We start from the raw sequence: 18,554 nt of genomic DNA, 5'->3' as shown, positions 1-18,554 counted from the left end.
CTCGACGATGACTTATTGAGCGTGGCCGTGAAGCAACACTACCGTAGAAAGGCTGAGCGTAGTAAGACGGGTCACCGGCAGCACCAACACACGGCGGCGACTGAGGACAGCAGCTGACCTCGTAAAGAATGACAGGCGGCAAGGTTCCTCCATTTATTTTTCTCTCGTATGCGGAAGGTCAAGAGAATGCGGGTTGCTTATGTTATGGCAAAGACGGATCAAGAACAAAGCAATAGATGTATAAATGAAATGCCCCATATGGAGGGATACTCTGACCTCATACAAAAAATGGCTTCTTGGGGAAAGAGTTTTTTTTTTTCTCTCTCTCTCTCTCTCTCTCTCTCTCTCTCTCTCTCTCTCTCTCTCTCTCTCTCTCTCTCTCTCTCTCTCTCTCTCTCTCTCTCTCTCTCTCTCTCTCTCTCTCTCTCGTTGTTCTTGTTGTTAGTGTTGATAGTGGTTGGAGTTTTAAATTACTAGGGATGTTATTGCTTGAACAATTGTCGTTATTGTTGTTGTTCTTATTGCTGTTGTTTGTTATTTCTTGGGCTGTTAAGGCTGTTGTTAGGTTGTTACTGCTGCTAGAGTTGTTAAGTTTGTTGTTAGAGTTAATAATAAATATTGTTGCCGCCAGAGTTGTTGCCGCCAGAGTTGTTGCCGCCAGAGTTGTTTTCGCCAGAGTTGTTGCCGCCAGAGTTGTTGCCGCCAGATTTGTTGCCGCCAGAGTTGTTGCCGCCAGAGTTGCCGCCAGAGTTGTTGCCGCCAGAGTTGCCGCCAGATTTGTTGCCGCCAGAGTTGTTGCCGCCAGATTTGTTGCCGCCAGCGTTGTTGCCGCCAGATTTGTTGCCGCCAGAGTTGTTGCCGCCAGAGTTGCCGCCAGATTTGTTGCCGCCAGAGTTGTTGCCGCCAGAGTTGCCGCCAGAGTTGCCGCCAGAGTTGCCGCCAGATTTGTTGCCGCCAGAGTTGTTGTCGCCAGAGTTGTTGCCGCCAGAGTTGTTGCCGCCAGAGTTGCCGCCAGATTTGTTGCCGCCAGAGTTGTTGCCGCCAGAGTTGCCGCCAGATTTGTTGCCGCCAGAGTTGTTGCCGCCAGAGTTGCCGCCAGATTTGTTGCCGCCAGAGTTGTTGCCGCCAGAGTTGCCGCCAGATTTGTTGCCGCCAGAGTTGTTGCCGCCAGAGTTGTTGCCGCCAGAGTTGTTGCCGCCAGATTTGTTGCCGCCAGAGTTGTTGCCGCCAGAGTTGTTGCCGCCAGATTTGTTGCCGCCAGAGTTGTTGCCGCCAGAGTTGTTGCCGCCAGAGTTGTTGCCGCCAGAGTTGCCGCCAGAGTTGTTACCGCCAGAGTTGCCGCCAGCGTTGTTGCCCCCAGAGTTGTTGCCGCCAGAGTTGCCGCCAGCGTTGTTGCCGCCAGAGTTGTTGCCGCCAGCGTTGTTGCCTACAGAGTTGCCGCCAGCGTTGTTGCCGCCAGAGTTGCTGCCAGAGTTGCCGCCTGCGTTGTTGCCGCCAGAGTTGCCGCCAGCGTTGTTGCCGCCAGAGTTGCCGCCAGAGTTGTTGCCGCCAGAGTTGCCGCCAGCGTTGTTGCCGCCAGAGTTGTTGCCGCCAGAGTTGCCGCCAGCGTTGTTGTCGCCAGAGTTGTTGCCGCCAGAGTTGTTGCCGCCAGAGTTGCCGCCAGCGTTGTTGCCGCCAGAGTTGTTGCCGCCAGAGTTGCCGCCAGCGTTGTTGCCGCCAGAGTTGCCGCCAGCGTTGTTGTCACCAGAGTTACCGCCAGAGTTGCCGCCAGCGTTGTTGTCGCCAGAGCTGTTGTCGCCAGAGTTGTTGCCGCCAGAGTTGCCGCCAGAGTTGTTGCCGCCAGAGCTGTTGTCGCCAGAGTTGTTGTCGCCAGAGTTGCCGCCAGAGTTGTTGTCGCCAGAGTTGCCGCCAGAGTTGTTGTCGCCAGAGTTGCCGCCAGAGTTGCCGCCAGAGTTGTTGCCGCCAGAGTTGCCGCCAGAGTTGCCGCCAGAGTTGTTGCCGCCAGAGTTGCCGCCAGAGTTGTTGCCGCCAGAGTTGCCGCCAGAGTTGTTGCCGCCAGAGTTGCCGCCAGAGTTGTCGCCAGAGTTATCGCCAGAGTTGCCGCCAGAGTTGTTGCCGCCAGAGTTGTTGCCGCCAGAGTTGTTGCCTCCAGAGTTGCCGCCAGAGTTGCCGCCAGAGTTGTTGCCGCCAGAGTTGCCGCCAGAATTGCCTCCAGAGTTGTTGTCGCCAGAGCTGCCGCCAGAGTTGTTGCCGCCAGAGTTGTTGCCTCCAGAGTTGCCGCCAGAGTTGTTGCCGCCAGAGTTGTTGCCGCCAGAGTTGCCGCCAGAGTTGTTGCCTCCAGAGTTGCCGCCAGAGTTGTTGCCGCCAGCGTTGCCGCCAGAGTTGTTGCCGCCAGAGTTGTTGCCTCCAGAGTTGCCGCCAGAGTTGCCGCCAGAGTTGTTATTCTTGTCTGGAGGCGTGGGGTTGACGGGCGCGTCGGGGGGTTGAGTGCCGCACGGTCCCGCAGTGTTGAAGGGATGCACGCACTGGTCTAGCTTGTCGTCAAAGACTGTGCCCGGCTCACATTTAAAGAAGAAGGTGAAGAAGTAACCAGTATTGTACTTGTCCACACACCTGAATCAGCGAGAGTTATTCCATTAGTAAAACCATAGTGTTGGGCTGCAGAGGTTATGCAGTGCTACATCTTGAATATCTAATTGTTACGGTCTCAGTTATATGAAGAGAATTAATGGTGTATTATTATTATTATTAGTAAGTGATGTATAAAAGGTTATGGACGGAGCATGAAGTATATTAATGAATAGGTGTAGGACCGTGCAAAAAGTTTTGGTTTGAGTGCAGAAGTTCGAGGCAAGAGACTCGGGATAACACGGGTAACCCCTCACACTTGTTTACAGCTCCCGGCTCATTGGCTCCACTGCTTCAAGAGGCACGGCATCAGTAAGGTGTAGGTTTATATAAACCTTAATATTTAGGTAGTAAGGAAAGGAAGAATGTGTAGGATATATAGACCGTGCACTGATAAAGACAGCTTTCCGTAATGATTTACGTGCCTGATACACATTTTCATCATAACATAGGTAACGACAGTTGGCATTTGAGGAGTACCGAAATATTTCTTACCTGTAGTAATAGGTACAGTCCCTTGGGTGAGGGAAAACCCCCTCGGTTGGGCACTCCACCCTTGGCTTCGTGATGTGGTCCGGGTAGAAGTGGTCTGTTGGGGGAGGGGTGCAGCGACGTGTTTTTTTTTTTTTTTTTAACAGCAGAGGCGACAGTTCAAGGGCGTAAATAAAAAATATTAATGAAAAAAAAGGCCGCTACTTACTGCTCCTGATAGAGTACAGAGGAGTGGCCAAAAAGAGAAATCAGTTTCGGGAGGAGAGGTGTCCTGATACCCTCCTTTCGAAAGAGTTCAAGTCGTAGGCAGGAGGAAATACAGATGAAGGAAGATCGTTCCAGAGTTTACCAGCTTGAGGGATGAAAGAGTGAAGATGCTGGTTAACTCTTGCATAAGGGGTTTGGACAGTATAGGGATGAGCTTGATCAGAAAGTCGTGTGAGGCGAGGCCGCAGGAGGGGGGGAGGCATGCAGTTAGCAAGTTCAGAAGATCAGTCAGCGTGAAAATATCGATAGAAGATAGAAAGAGAGGCAACATCGCAACGGAATTTAAGAGGTAGAAGACTATCAGTAAGAGGAGGAGAGCTGATGAGACAAAGAGCCTTAGACTCCACTTTATCCAGAAGAGCTGTGTGAGTGGAGCTCCCCCACACGTGAGATGCATACTCCATACGAGGGCGGACAAGGCCCCTGTATACGGATAGCAAGTGTGCGGGGGAGAAGAACTGGCAGAGACGATACAGACCGCACAATCTCGAGGAAGCGGATTTAGTGAGAGAGGAGATGTGAAGTTTCCAGTTAAGATTTTGAGTTAAGGATAGACCGAGGATATTTAGTGTTGAAGAATGTGACAGCTGAGTGTTGTCGAAGAATAGGGGATTGGTGTTTGGAAGATTGTGTCGAGTTGATAGGTGGAGAAATTGAGTTTTTGAGGCATTGAAGGACACAAGGTTCCTTCTACCCCAATCAGAAGTGATAGCAAGGTCTGAGGTTAAGCGTTCTGCAGCCTCCAGTCTGGAGTCATATACTACCTGTTGGGATGGTCTTCTATTGAAAGAAGTTGAATAATGCAGAGTGGAGTCATTGGCATATGAGTGGACAGGGCAGTTTGTTATGGAAAGAAGATCATTGATGAATAACAGGAAGAGAGTGGGTGATAGGACAGAGCCCTGTGGAACACCACTGTTGATAGGTTTAGGGGAAGAACAGTGACCATCTACCACCGCAGAGATAGAACGGCCGGAAAGGAAACTGAAGAGAAAGGAACAGAGAGAGGGATAGAATCCGAAAGAGGGCAGTTTAGAAAGCAAAGACTTGTGCCAGACTCTATCGAAGGCTTTCGATATGTCTGGCCCAACAGAGAAAGTTTCACCGAAACGGCTAAGAGAGGATGACCAAGAGTCAGTTAAGAGAGCAAGAAGATCGCCAGTAGAACGCCCCTTGCGGAACCCATACTGGCGATCGGATAGAAGGTTAGAAGTGAAAAGGTGCTTTTGAATCTTCCGGTTAAGGATTGATTCAAAAGCTTTAGATAAACAGGAAAGTAAAGCTATAGGGCGGTAGTTTGAGGGATTGGAACGGTCACCCTTCTTAGGCACAGGCTGTACGAAGGCGTACTTCCAGCAGGAAGGAAAGGTAGATGTTGACAGGCAGAGACGAAAGAGTTTGACCAGGCAGAATGTCAGCACGGAAGCACAGTTTTTAAGGACAATAGGAGGCACTTCATCAGGTCCATAAGCCTTCTGAGAGTTAAGGCCAGAGAGGGCATAGAAAACATTATTATGAAGAATCTTAATAATAGGCTTAAAGATGTCAGACGGGGGATGAGTAGGAGAAATATGCCCAGAACCGTTCAGGGTGGAGTTCTTACAGAAAGTTTGAGCGAAGAGTTCAGCCTTTGAGATAGATGAGACGGCGGTGATACCGTCAGGGTTAAGGTGAGGAGGGAAAGAGGAAGAAGTGAAACTGGAGGAGATAGTTTTTGGCTAGATGCCAGAAGTCACGGGAAGAATTAGAGAAAGCAAGGTTTTGGCATTTTCTATTAATGAAGGAGTTTTTGGTAAGTCGGAGAATAGATTTGGCACGATTCCGGGCAGAAATATAATATCATGGTTAGCAGGAGTGCAAAGGCTCTAGTACCTTGTGTGGGCTGCCTATCTATCTTTAATAGCACGAGAACAAGCATGATTATACCTAGGCTTTTTAGCATGAGGAGTAGGGAAAGAACGTGGAATGTATGCCTCCATTCCAGAGACAATCACCTCTGTGATGCGCTGGGCACACACAGGGGGGTCTCTATCCTGGAAGCAGTAATCATTCCACGGGAAATCGGAAAAGTACATCCTCAGGTCGTTCCACCGATATATATATATATATATATATATATATATAGATATATATATATATAGATATATATATAGATATATATATATATAGATATCAGTAATCAGTCCACGGGAAATCGGAAAAGTACATCCTCAGGTCGTCCCACCGTTATATATATATATATATATATATATATATATATATATATATATATATATATATATATATATATATATATATATATATATATATATCGGGGGGTTGACTGTTGTAACCCAGATGTCACACTGGTCCTGTGTCCATGGGTAATGGGTTCTTACCTACCACAAGCTCAAGTGCCAAAGTGACAGAGATGTGCACTGAGGCCATGAACAGCTAAGCATAAGGCCCCAACTTTACCTTCCTACCTAATCTTTGAACACTAGAGAGAAATAGATAGAGTGTAAGAAGGAAACTATTACGTATAGAAACATTGCAATGATGTGAATCTGCCAAGAGCAAAATATGTTGACACTATTTTAAAGCTTTATGCATATAGGCTGTTCCTTAATTCTATACACCAGTCTGATTGTTAATTTTATTATATATATATATATATATATATATATATATATATATATATATATATATATATATATATATATATATATATATCACACACACACACACACACACACACACACACACACACACACACACACACACACACACACACACACACACACACACACACACACACACACACACACACACACACACACACACACACACACACACACACACACAGGCACGCACGCACGCACGCTCACACCCACACGCACGCACGCGAACACACACACACACACACACACACACACACACACACACACACACACAACCTATTCAAAGGTATTTTATTACTCTCATGAGAGGGTTTTGCCTTAACAAGGCGGGCAGTATTGGAAAGTTGGATGTTCCACTGCTCGCGTGTTAGGTCTGGGCTGTTGCTAAGCCTCATCAAACTATAAAACACGAGTAGCTCTGCGATATTTTATGGAATGGTAAGTGTAGCTTATGGTCTGAATGATATACTGAACAGTTACAAGTATACAGACACAACACTTACAGGTGACACTCGGGTCTGGGAACAGGTACGGGTGTAACGCTGCCGCCGGTCCCAGGATAGACCCCACCAGCAGAACGGCCGCTCCGCCCGCCATCCTGAGGCACCACAGGAAAAGAGGGACTTAAGTGACGGCACTACCTTGTTGTTCTGCTTTTAAAGTTTAGTAGAGGTATAGGCTGAGTTGGAGGGGCTGCTTGAGGCGAGAAGAGAGGCTACTGTTAAAACATGCCCAGTTGGCTATAGATTCTGACCGGCCACAATGGCTCCCCTAAGAATGTCTGGAGACGCTCTGTGCCTGCCTATATGATGAATTATAATAATAATTTTATTCTAGTTACCCAGTCAGGAAACATTACTATGCAAATAAGTTCATTAGTTGCTTGCCATTGTTATTGATGCTGTGCTCAAAAAACTCAAAGAGACAAAGACTGCATTTCATGGCCTAGTAAAAGCAAAATCAGAGTATTACTGACTAAGGCATTTTCTTGGACTCAGTGAGACTGGGGGAGGGGCAGCGGTAATGTTATTAATGTAGATTGCAAAGCAAAATGAATATGAAATAATGATGAGAGAGCAAGATGAAGATGAAGAGAACCTGCCTCCGTCTCGTGCAAGTTAAAAAAAAAATGTTGAACACGACACCTCGCTGACACTGACATCCAAACTACATTCCCTCGGTCTGGAGAGAAGTTATGACTGACGCGTATGTGGCTCACTGACTCTTCGATCACAAAATAGATTTACGATTAAAGCTGTTCACTTTTTTTTTAGTAATGATGTGCCTCGAAGAACAGCGTTGAGCCTACATGTCAGTCAGTCGGTCTGTCCGTGTGTTGTTCCATATCTTTCATCTTTCATATTTGTTGTCCTTTCTTCCCTTTTGTATCGGTATGTATTTATCTGTTTATCTTATTTGTTGTGACTTGATTTTTTAGTCTTGCAACATCTCTTCTATCCGTCTATTCCTTTTCATTCTGTTATTATTTTAGTTCTGTGGATCCCTCTATGCACCCCTTCATCTTTGTATGTCTATTAAAAAACTGACTTCTATGTTTATATAAATGTTTAATCGCTCCTGCTCCTGCCCATGTGGTGGCGCTTGTAGTTTAGCTTGGGACAGACGAGTAGCCTTACCTTAAGGGCGGCGAGGTGTGCTGGGATGCAGTAGTGGTATTCCTTTGTTGAGCTCGCCACGGACGCCTCCTCCTGCAGTGAGAGAGAATAATTCTATACGCCAGTTCGTAGCGTTTCTCAGGTTATATACCGGGACACCACCGCGGAAGCACTAGCATGACCCTCCTTGCTGCCTACCTGTTTTCCTACTCAAGTGCTCAGGTCACCTTCCGCTTCCTGGTAGTTGGTTGAACATGCCGTTATTTCTGTTGAAGTCAAGCGCTCGCATTCCCTGCATCGGCCGCTGGAACAGCGTCAACAATTACCTTAACGAGGCGTGCTTCTCATGATAATCAAGATACTTTGCTAATCCCTATGCCATGCTTCGTTCTAATGGGCGACTTGTAAAGCTCATGTCACCAGATGTCTCTACTGTCGGTCGACCAAACGAGATTTTCCCTGAAAATATCTCTTAATTACCATAAATCCCCTGCGTTCTTTCTTGGCAAACTATAAATTGGTTACCTGGTGAAGGTAAACTAGTAGCCCGGATGTCACATCAGCCAAGTGACCAAAGGTAATGGGTTCCTCTCCACCACAGACTCAAGGGCCAGTGAGTTGGAGATGAGCTCCGAGGCCACGCGCACCTATAGCGTATTCTCCCATTATTTCTCCCCATGTAGGTAGATAACCCTCTGAGTGTCATGGGAGGTGACTAGGAGGGACTCAGTTTCACCGATACAGGAGACAGGGTGCCTCCTCCCAACTATTTTTTTTTTTTTTATCATCTTCCTAAATACTCCTCAGAATGGTACCTTGGCCCTTTGAGTTTCACCAGAAAATGGGTCCCCGGGAAAGGAATGAAATAATATTGAATAAGATCAACTGGGCGTTTTGGAATAGCTACAGGCAGGGTTGTTTTGATTTAAATCAAATTATTTAACTCAAGTGATTTAAATCGATTTAAATCAAGTGATTTAAATCGATTTAAATCAGAGTTAAAAAAAATCATGATTTAAATCAAAATCAAATGTACCGTATTTAAAATGGTTTAAGTGTTATATCAAGAGTAAATTATCTAATGATTTAAATTATACGTAGGTGTATATATATATATAAATATATATATATATATATATATATATATATATATATATATATATATATATATATATATATATATATATAAAACGTCGCTGCCTATTGCACCGTTAGGCTTTCATCACTGGTGGGGCCTGATGGTCGGCCCAGCCCGTTGTGGGGCGGGCGAATGTTTATAGTGGCGCCATCTTGTTTTGGCTCATACTGCCCCCCGGAGCTCATCTATGAGCCTCTCTTTGGAAAGGTTATCTAGAGATCCGGGTTGATAGGTGGTCTTCATGACAGCATGTGGGTAGTCTTGGTCCACTTGGCGGTGACTGAAAACTCTCAGCTGTGTGGCGGCCAGGTTTCGAACCCACGTCCCTCTGGATCTCCTGACGCGGCGCTGGCACCATACACACACACACACACACACACACACACACCTATATATATATATATATATATATATATATATATATATATATATATATATATATATATATATATATATATATATATATATATATATATATATATATATATATATATATATATATATATATATATATATATATATATATATATATATATATATATATATAGTTTAATACATATTACCCATGATGAGTTTTCACATAATAATCATAAGTAGGACTAATAGTTTACTTTTTTATGATTTACACACACACACACACACACACACACACACACATACATATATATATATATATATATATATATATATATATATATATATATATATATATATATATATATATATATATATATATATATATATATATATATATATATATATATATATATATATATATATATATATATATATATATATATATATATATATATATATATATATATATTTGACTTAACATACATGGTTGTGTCAAGTATAAAATGGTTTTGTTAATGACAGGTGCTAACAGACGGCTATGCTGCCCACCTTTCCACTCTCTCAGTATATCTATATATATATATATATATATATATATATATATATATATATATATATATATATATATATATATATATATATATATAAGAAGGAAGAACATGTGAAACAGTTGTAGAGGAAAAAACTTAGTATCAAGTCTACTTGTCCTGTACTGGTCCTGTAGCAAATCAGGCACCAGTGAATCATTGCCGTCTCCTACAAAAAAAAAAAAAAAAAAAAAATCAAAATCATAAAACAAATAAACTATTAGTCCTAGTTATGATTTTTATGTGAAAACTCATCATGGGTAATGTGTATTAAACTATGGTCTCATTTAATATTGCCAAGTTTAATACAAGAAAATGGCCTCATAAGACTGAAAGAAATAATCATTGTAAACAAACAAGGATTAATGCAAAAAAAAATCATTTCAATAAAAAAAATTCGATTTAAATAAAAAGATTTAAATCAAATAAATCGATTTTTTTTCTTCAAAAAAAATCACGAATTTTTTTTTTTCAACCCTGGCTACAGGAAACATGAAAGATCAACTCTTATTTGTGGAAACAAACAAGAGCGAATAAGATAAGAAATTGAAGAGGCCCAAAAAGAGAAACAGTACATGGAATTGTCTTTATTCTTACTGGAAACCGAACGTAGTGAACGATTTTTAATACTAAATAAACTTCGATCCAGTGACGAGGTTATAAAGGAACAACATGAAAGGGAAACACCACAGTTATCTTTATTTTTGCTAACGTTTATTCATGAATCTATACGTGAAAACATATCCATCAATCACCTTAGTTATTTGGAGATATTAAAGGGAAAGGAAAACCTATTAACTCACAGGCCAACGACGACGCCAGTGAGCTAAGCGACATAAGTGACACAAGCGCCGGCGGTGGTCAGGGAGGAGGCCGTGAAGCAGCACCCGAACATGTGGTCAGAGGGAGGCGGGCTGCTCCGCGTGAGGCTGACGGGGGCAAGGCTCATCCATGTAGTGTGCCTCCCTTTTGTTAGGGTTATTATTATTATTATTATTATTATTATTATTATTATTATTATTATTATTATTATTATTATTATTATTATTATTATTATTATTATTATTATCATTTTAGTGTTGTTATTATTATTGTTGTTGTTATTATTATTATTATTATTATTATTATTATTATTATTATTATTATTATTATCATTTTAGTGTTGTTATTATTATTGTTGTTGTTATTATTATTATTATTATTATTATTATTATTATTATTATTATTATTATTATTATTATTATTATTATTATTATTATTATTATTATTATTATTATTATTATTATTATTATTAATATCATTATTATTATTATTCTCTTCCTTTTTCTCCTCCTCCTCCTCCTCCTCCTCCTCCTCCTCCTTCTCTTCTCCTTTTCCTCCTCCTACTTCATCTCTCCTCCTCCTCCTCCTCCTCCTCCTCCTCCTCCTCCTCCTCTTCTCCTTTTCCTCCTCCTACTTCATCTCTCCTCCTCCTCCTCCTCCTCCTCCTCCTCCGCCAGGTGAACTGAAGGGAGGAAAGGTGGAGGGAAGTGTCCAGGTACAGGAAGGGAAGGGGCCTGTGACCTAGCCTGACCGGGAGGAGGAAAGGTGGAGAGGAGTTTCCAGGTGCAAGAAGGGGAACGATCTACGTAGAACAGTTATTCCCAGTGTATTTCCACTCGCGACGCTGTTCAAAAATATTAACCCGGTAGCTGCGGGGGTCATATTTCTTAGGTTGGGTTAGGTTATTTTAGGTTAGGTTAAAGGCCCCTCTAAGTAAAATAATGAGAAAGAATCATAACTCACGCAAACCATTTCATAATATATATCAACGCATGTGTGATCAGTTTATGCATCATCTATTTTGGGAGGTTTATATCATGGCAGAAATTTGGCCCATTGCTGGTACACGGTAAAGCCGCAAATTTGGCCCGTCGCTGCTACCGGGTTAAAGCCCAAGCGACCCCCCAGATATGAGTAGTTTGTTTTACACTTTATTACACACCAGTTTTCAAACACACCCGGCCCTGACATGCCCCCCGAAAGACGCCCTGATGTTCCTTTCAACACTCACCAGCAGCAGCACACGGCAGCAGTAGAATTGGGACTAGAAAACAATCAAATATTCTCCCAAACTGTTTTTAGCATGGCTTGAACCTGTCCTGACTGGGAGAAAGAACGGCGGAAGAAGTGTCTACTCTGTGGCGTAATCTGATGGGGAGAAGAATAGGTGAAGAGAAGCGCCCATGTATAGGAAGGGAAGAAATACCAGTGACCCAACCTTTCCCAGAGCTACGTAACATCACTATTCATTTATGCCTCCTCGCACAAGGCAGGGCAGGCTTGGGGTAGGCACTAAAGCCATGCAGACCGGGGGAAACACACCGTTATGTACCGCTACTTGTGAAGACGAATGAGGAGACGAGAAGATGCGGCGCGGTCTGGAAAGTAATGGTCAGTGAGGTCTGGGATTTAGTGAGGATGAAAAACCGGAATTGTTGCAAAACTTTTGTTTATTGTGATGAGAGCTGCTGGGAGACGGCTAATGGTTGGGATCAGGCAGCGGACAGGGACAGGAGACAGCAGGAGTATATCTTAAGGGCAGCAGGCAAGGAGACAGCGGAGGAAACAAAAGTGTGTGTATATATGCATTAGAGGAATATTCTTTTAAGAGAGAGAGAGAGAGAGAGAGAGAGAGAGAGAGAGAGAGAGAGAGAGAGAGAGAGAGAGAGAGAGAGAGAGAGAGAGAGAGAGAGAGAGAGAGAGAGAGAGAGAGAGAGAGAGAGAGAGTGCCCCACCTAAATCTCCTCGTCATATAGACAATATTCGTCACACAACCTAATTTGAAGCACTACAGGGACAACAATTTGACTTGGCACCCTGAAAGATGGGATGTTGGCGGCAGGGTAAGGAAGAAGGAGGAAGAGGGGCAGGTCAGGGAAGTCCATACGATTCTAGCGGAGGAGAGGGGAAGGGCAGGTTGGAGCTATGAAGGTATGCTAGAGACGGGAGAGCAAGAGGAAGAAGAGGAAGCAAAGGTCAGGAGATACTATGCGATTCTAACGGATGAGAACACAAGGGAAGGCTGGGGGTGAAAGAGAGGGAACGTATCATAGTTTTAGTCACGGTTGGTGGACTCGAGAAGATCTTAAGAGGGATAAGAAGAGATGCTAGAGGCTGGTGGAAGCAGGAAAAGGGGGAGGAGAGAAAGGAAAGGTCACAATGCTAACGGACGAAAACGCAGGGAAGGCTGTTTGATGGAAGGGTGTTTGATGGACTCGAGAAAATCTTAAAGTATGTAGAGGCTGGGGAGAAGGAGGAGGAGGAGGAGGAAGGGAAGGTCATGGGATACTATACAATACTAACGGATGAGAACGCAGGGAAGGCTGTTTGATGGACTCGAGAAAATTTTAAAGTATGTAGAGGCACGGGAAGGAGAAGGAGGAGGAAGGGAAGGTCATGGGATACTATACAATTCTAACGGATGAGAACGCAAGGGAAGGCTGTGGTTGAAGAAAGGAGGTAACGAGCCATATTTTTGGTCACGGCTGGTGGACTCGAGCACATCTTAAGAAAGTATATAGAGGCTGGAGTGAAGAGGAGGAGGAGAAAGGGAAGGTCATGGGATACTATACAATTCTAACGGATGAGAACGCAAGGGAAGGCTGTGGTTGAAGAAAGGAGGTAACGAGCCATATTTTTAGTCACGGCTGGTGGACTCGAGAAGATCTTAAGAGTCTGGCATGAGTCCACGTCGTCCGGGATGCAAGATAAGGCATTCCTCCTGCAAGCCATATATGCGGAATGGTATGGCACAGTTCCTCGCCACCCCGTCACTCCCTTATCATCTGCCTTGCGTAGCGGGCCCGTAGACAAAGCGTTCCCGTACCCTTCCATATACGCGGCTTGCTTTCTCGTTACCTCTTTATCTTTCATCGAGACACTCGGTTCCTACACTCTCTCACTCACTGTCTCTTCATCTTGCTCTTGCTATACTTCCTTCTCTTTCTCCTCTATCTTCCATCGTGGCACTTAATTTTCTTCCCTACGCTTTCTCTCCCTTACTGTCTCTTCCTCTTGCTCTTGCTATACTTCCTTCTCTTCCTCTTCCTTCTTTTCTCTATCTTCCATCGTGGTACTTAATTCTCTTCCTACGCTTTCTCTCTCTCACTCTCTCACTCTCCTATTCCTATTGCCACACCTCCTTCTCTTCCCTCTCTTCTTTATTTTCCATTGTGATAGTTCTTGCGCTTTCCCTCCCTCAGTATCTCCTCCTCTTCGTCTTGTTACACCTTCTCCTCCATCTCTTCTTTATCTTTTATCGTGATAGTTCCTGCTCTCTTTTCCTCGCTGTCTCCTCCTCTTGTTAGACTTCCTTCTTTCTATTCTTGTTCTTCCATCGTGACATTTCTCTTTCTGCGCTCTCTCTCACTATCTCCTCTTCATCCACTTGACACACATTTTCTGTTTTCCCTTCTCTTCCTCTTCTTTATCTTCGTTCTCATCCTATGCATTCTCTCCCTCACCGTCTGCTCCTCCTTCTCCCTTTCCTACACCTCCTTCTCTTCCTTCTCATCTTTATCTTAGTTCTCATCCTATGCATTCTCTCCTTCACCGTCTCCTCCTCCTTGTCTCTTTCCTACAGCTCCTTCTCTTCCTCCTCATCTTTATCCTAGTTCTCATCCTATGCATTCTCTCCCTCACCGTCTCCTCCTTCTCATCCTATTCCTACACCTCCTTCTCTCCCCTCTCCTATCGCCTCACCCTCTCAGCTCTAGGTCAAGACACAACGCCTCACTATCGCATCAAACAGCTCGTCCTATTACCAGCCGTCACAGGGGATGGGTGCAGAGGACAACGGCATCACCCAGCGGTCACTATGTAGCACGTCAAGATGGTCTCTGTGATGGCCTTGATTAGCGTGGGCTGCAGCGAGGGGGATGGTAGATGGAAGGAGACGCGCACTGGGGGAGGTCGTTTCGGATTACCCGATGCCCGACTAACCCTGGAAGTATTGCGTGTGGTAGCGGTGAAGTTCATGAGGTCCATAATATGCTTGACGGCGGGAAGAAAGGGGCGTCTGAACACATAAATGGAAGGGACAGGAGACTTAGGTAAATGGAAGAATGGAAGATGAGAAATTACCTTGTCCTGCAGTGAACTATTTAAATAACTGCTTTAGATGATGATATTGATTTAGTTGTTCTTCACTCCCAACTCACATGTTTATAAGGAAGAACTCCCGTATTTGTCTGTATAGTTCGCTCATTAACGAGGCGGTAACGAGTCTATCTTTTCTTTTAATCAGCGAGTTTATCTTTTCTTCTTATTAACGAGTCTGTCTTTTCTTCTTATTAACTTGTCTATCTTTTCTTCTTATTCGGCAGATGTGATGGACAGACTAAACTACTGTGGACCGTCTTACGAAGGGTGGTGAGTACATGTGTGTGTGTGTGTGTGTGTATGTGTGTGTGTGAGAGAGAGAGAGAGAGAGAGAGAGAGAGAGAGAGAGAGAGAGAGAGAGAGAGAGAGAGAGAGAGAGAGAGAGAGAGAGAGAGAGAGAGAGAGAGTAAAAACAATGTAGAATTGATAGAAAGAAGAGTTAGAGGAGGGACAGGAAAGACAGGCGGAAGAGGAGAATGGATATATTTACTTTGAGGGATGCTGGTGAGAGCTTAGGATGCTGGCAGGTTGTGGTGGTGGTGGTGGTGGTGGTAGAGGTGGTGGTGGTGGTGTTGGAGGTGGTGGTGGAGATCAATGTATCGTAACCGTTGTGTTAGAGATAATTCACGATAAGTCTTCTTTTACTCCAATACTATATAAATAAATACTGTTCCTTAACATTTTAATTAGCAGTGAGAGCTTCGGATAATTTTTTTCTTTTCTTTTCCAAGTCGGACCCATCCCGTTAATGGCCCAGACAAGTGTTTTATTTTGGCTTCATCTTGCTTGGCTCACGCTGCCCTCCGAACCTCATCTTGTTGAGAGTCCGGGTTGACAGCAGGTGGATAGTCATAGGCCACTCGGCGATGACTGAAGACTTGACCCCGGATCCGTTACCTCGCCCGCACGCTGGCCACTTCTGCCTTGGTATTAGAAGACACTTTCAGTTCTCACATCAGCTATTTCTAAAGGGTGTCAGTCGGGTTCCAATGAGTGTTTCTTTAGGTTCATGGTACAGAGGAAGGGACAAACTACCACCAGGGTCACAAAACTACTCCTGGAAATGCCCACAACTCCTAGGAAAGCCTTGTCAAAAATGTGTTCTTGGGCGGCGAGATATTTTATAATACGACCCCTGGTGTTTATAGTGGTGGTGGTGGTGGTAGTGAGATGAACAAGCCAGCATCACCAATCCATTGTGGTGTACTTAGTGGTGATGATGGTGTGGTAAACAGGCCAGCATCACCAATCTCATAAAGTGGATAGTTGTGGTGATGATAAAGTGGCGGTGAGATGAACAAGCCAGCATCACCAATCCTTTGTGGTGTGGTTAGTGGTGATGATGGTGTGGTAAACAGGCCAGCATCACCAATCTCATAAAGTGGATAGTTGTGGTGATAATGAAGTGACGATGAGTTGAACAAGCCAACATCACCAATCAACCGATGCACACCTCCTCCTCCCCTTCCTCCTCCTCCTATCCCTCTTTTTCTTGTTCTTATTCTTCCTCTTGTTCGTCTTGCTCTTCTTGTTTTCTTGTTCTTGATCTTTGTCTTCTTATCCTCGAGTAATCTGCCTCCCCTTTCTATTCCTCCTCGTCTCCCTCCTCCTTTCTTCTTAACCTAATTCCATGCACCGAACAGGGTAGTGGTGGTGGTGGCGGTGATGAAGTGAAGAGGGCAGCATCACCACCAGCCTCCTCATGCCACTCAGAAAACAGCAATAACATCAGCCGGTTCTCCCTCTCCTGCTGTATACTCAAGCCTCCCAAAGACCAGTTTCCACACCTGTCCTGTTATCTACCTGTACGCCCGCTCTCATGCCTCTCCTTGATTTACTTATTAACCTGAATCTCCGTCATCTTGATCAGGGTTCCTCTACTACTGGGTCGCTAATGGATAACTGAATGCCAAGCTGGGAGACACACAGCTTTTAGCATACGATCATGAGGCTTGCGAAGGGGACGTTGGGATAATGCTACATATATCAAACTTGGCAATTGGTATTGTAAGAAAGGTTTAACCCGTCCGCTGCGATTGGCACGCTTCACTGGTAGCCTGGTAACATATACTCCCAGATCTTTCTCTGCCTCTGTGGTGGATACTGGAGTGTTTCCCATGTGGTATTGGTATGCAGGATATCCCATCCCAATGTGCATGACTTTACATTTTTCTTCATTGAATTGTAACAGCGACTTTTTTGTTCCATTCCTGTAGCTTGGTGAGGTCTTCTGGTAGGTTATCCGCAGTCAAAGGTTTAAAGGACGCTGGTCGCCCACACTTCCGTTTTCTTCGCTTTCCGTGTCACGCTTTCGATATGTACTGTATAGGATAATAGGGCATACTTCTGTTGTTCTGTGAGTTGCCGTTTTTACCTCTATGTCTTTTCGTAGATCGCTGTGCTTCAATCATTAACCTGTATTTCCGCCACCCAGAGCTCTATACCACGTACTTTGCATTGGTGTCACGACTTTGCCTAGGCTGAGATAGAGAGGTTGATAGATTAATAGCTAGACAAAGATTGATATAGATAGATAGATAGATTGATTGATAGATAGATAGATAGATAGGTAGATACGTTGGTAGGTAGGTAGATAGATAAATTGCATTGGTGTCACGTCTTTGGCTAGGCTGAGATAGATAGAGAGATTGATAGATTAATAGATAGACAAAGATTGATATAGATAGATAGATAGATAGATATGTAGGTAGGTAGCTAGATAGATAAACTGATTGATTGATAGATAGTAGAAAAATAAATTAAACTCATCCTTAATACCTTTCTTTATTTGGCACTTTTTTTACATAAATTAATCATGGATCACAGAAGAGAGCGTTAGCCTATTATGCTTACACACACACACACACACACACACACACACACACACACACAAACAAACAAACAAACAATCATACAGACAAATAAATAAACACATAAACACAAACAAAACATAGATTTATCAACTAATAGCCAACAATAACGAATAAATCCACACACAAAAAAACAAAAAAAAAAAAAACATCAACCAATCAAACAAGAACATCAACAACATCACAGTACTCACACAACAAGTACAAATAACAATCATAAATAAAGTTAGTGATAAAACAACAACATATAACAACGTCATCTTAACCGAAGCTACAATTCCTTGGTTATAACAGTAAAAAACGACAAAACAAAAACAATATTAAATAAACTGCTAAAACATTCACCGGCTATTAGATAACTGATGAACCGCAAGATATATAAATTAAGTATCATTAACAGGTATATAATAATCAGGTAGAGAGAGACGTTCAGTACAGGCAGACGTGCACGCTACTCCCAGAAAAGTGACAAAACCTCTTCACTACTAAGAAAAAAAAAAAAGAAAGACAAGGCTGCGAAAATAACAACACGATTTTTTTGCTGACATCAGCTATACGGACGGTAACTTGGCACGTATAATAGCTGAACATAAACAGAACCATCGCAGCTTAAACACGGGTATCGCTTCACGTACAAGTTGTCATTAAGATTATCATAAAAAAAGAGACGGAAACTTCTGGGTCCCTAAAATCTTCGCTCACCGTCTCGAGGATCCTTTTTTGGTGACTGCACGGAGCTGGGTGGATCAGAGAAGGCCGACAGAGGGAAAGGATAACAAATAAAACAAAATGAGCGA

At 43.6% G+C, this 18,554-nt stretch overlaps 1 protein-coding gene across 1 annotated transcript; it reads right to left on the bottom strand.

Moving 5' to 3' along the window:
• Window positions 1–458: 458 nt before the first annotated feature.
• On the bottom strand, window positions 459–7,994 carry LOC126997070 (uncharacterized transmembrane protein DDB_G0289901-like). The gene is made up of 4 exons (XM_050858118.1): window positions 7,685–7,994; window positions 6,551–6,645; window positions 3,124–3,217; window positions 459–2,613 (listed from the first exon to the last, which is right to left on the bottom strand). Exons 2-4 carry the CDS (start codon window positions 6,642–6,644, stop codon window positions 606–608), a joined length of 2,196 nt encoding a protein of 731 aa, XP_050714075.1. The 5' UTR covers window position 6,645; window positions 7,685–7,994; the 3' UTR covers window positions 459–605.
• Window positions 7,995–18,554: the final 10,560 nt, after the last annotated feature.

The sequence above is a fragment of the Eriocheir sinensis genome, chromosome 11, assembly GCF_024679095.1.
Source record: "Eriocheir sinensis breed Jianghai 21 chromosome 11, ASM2467909v1, whole genome shotgun sequence".
NCBI lineage: Eukaryota > Metazoa > Arthropoda > Malacostraca > Decapoda > Varunidae > Eriocheir > Eriocheir sinensis.
This window is presented reverse-complemented; position numbering and strand designations above follow the sequence as displayed.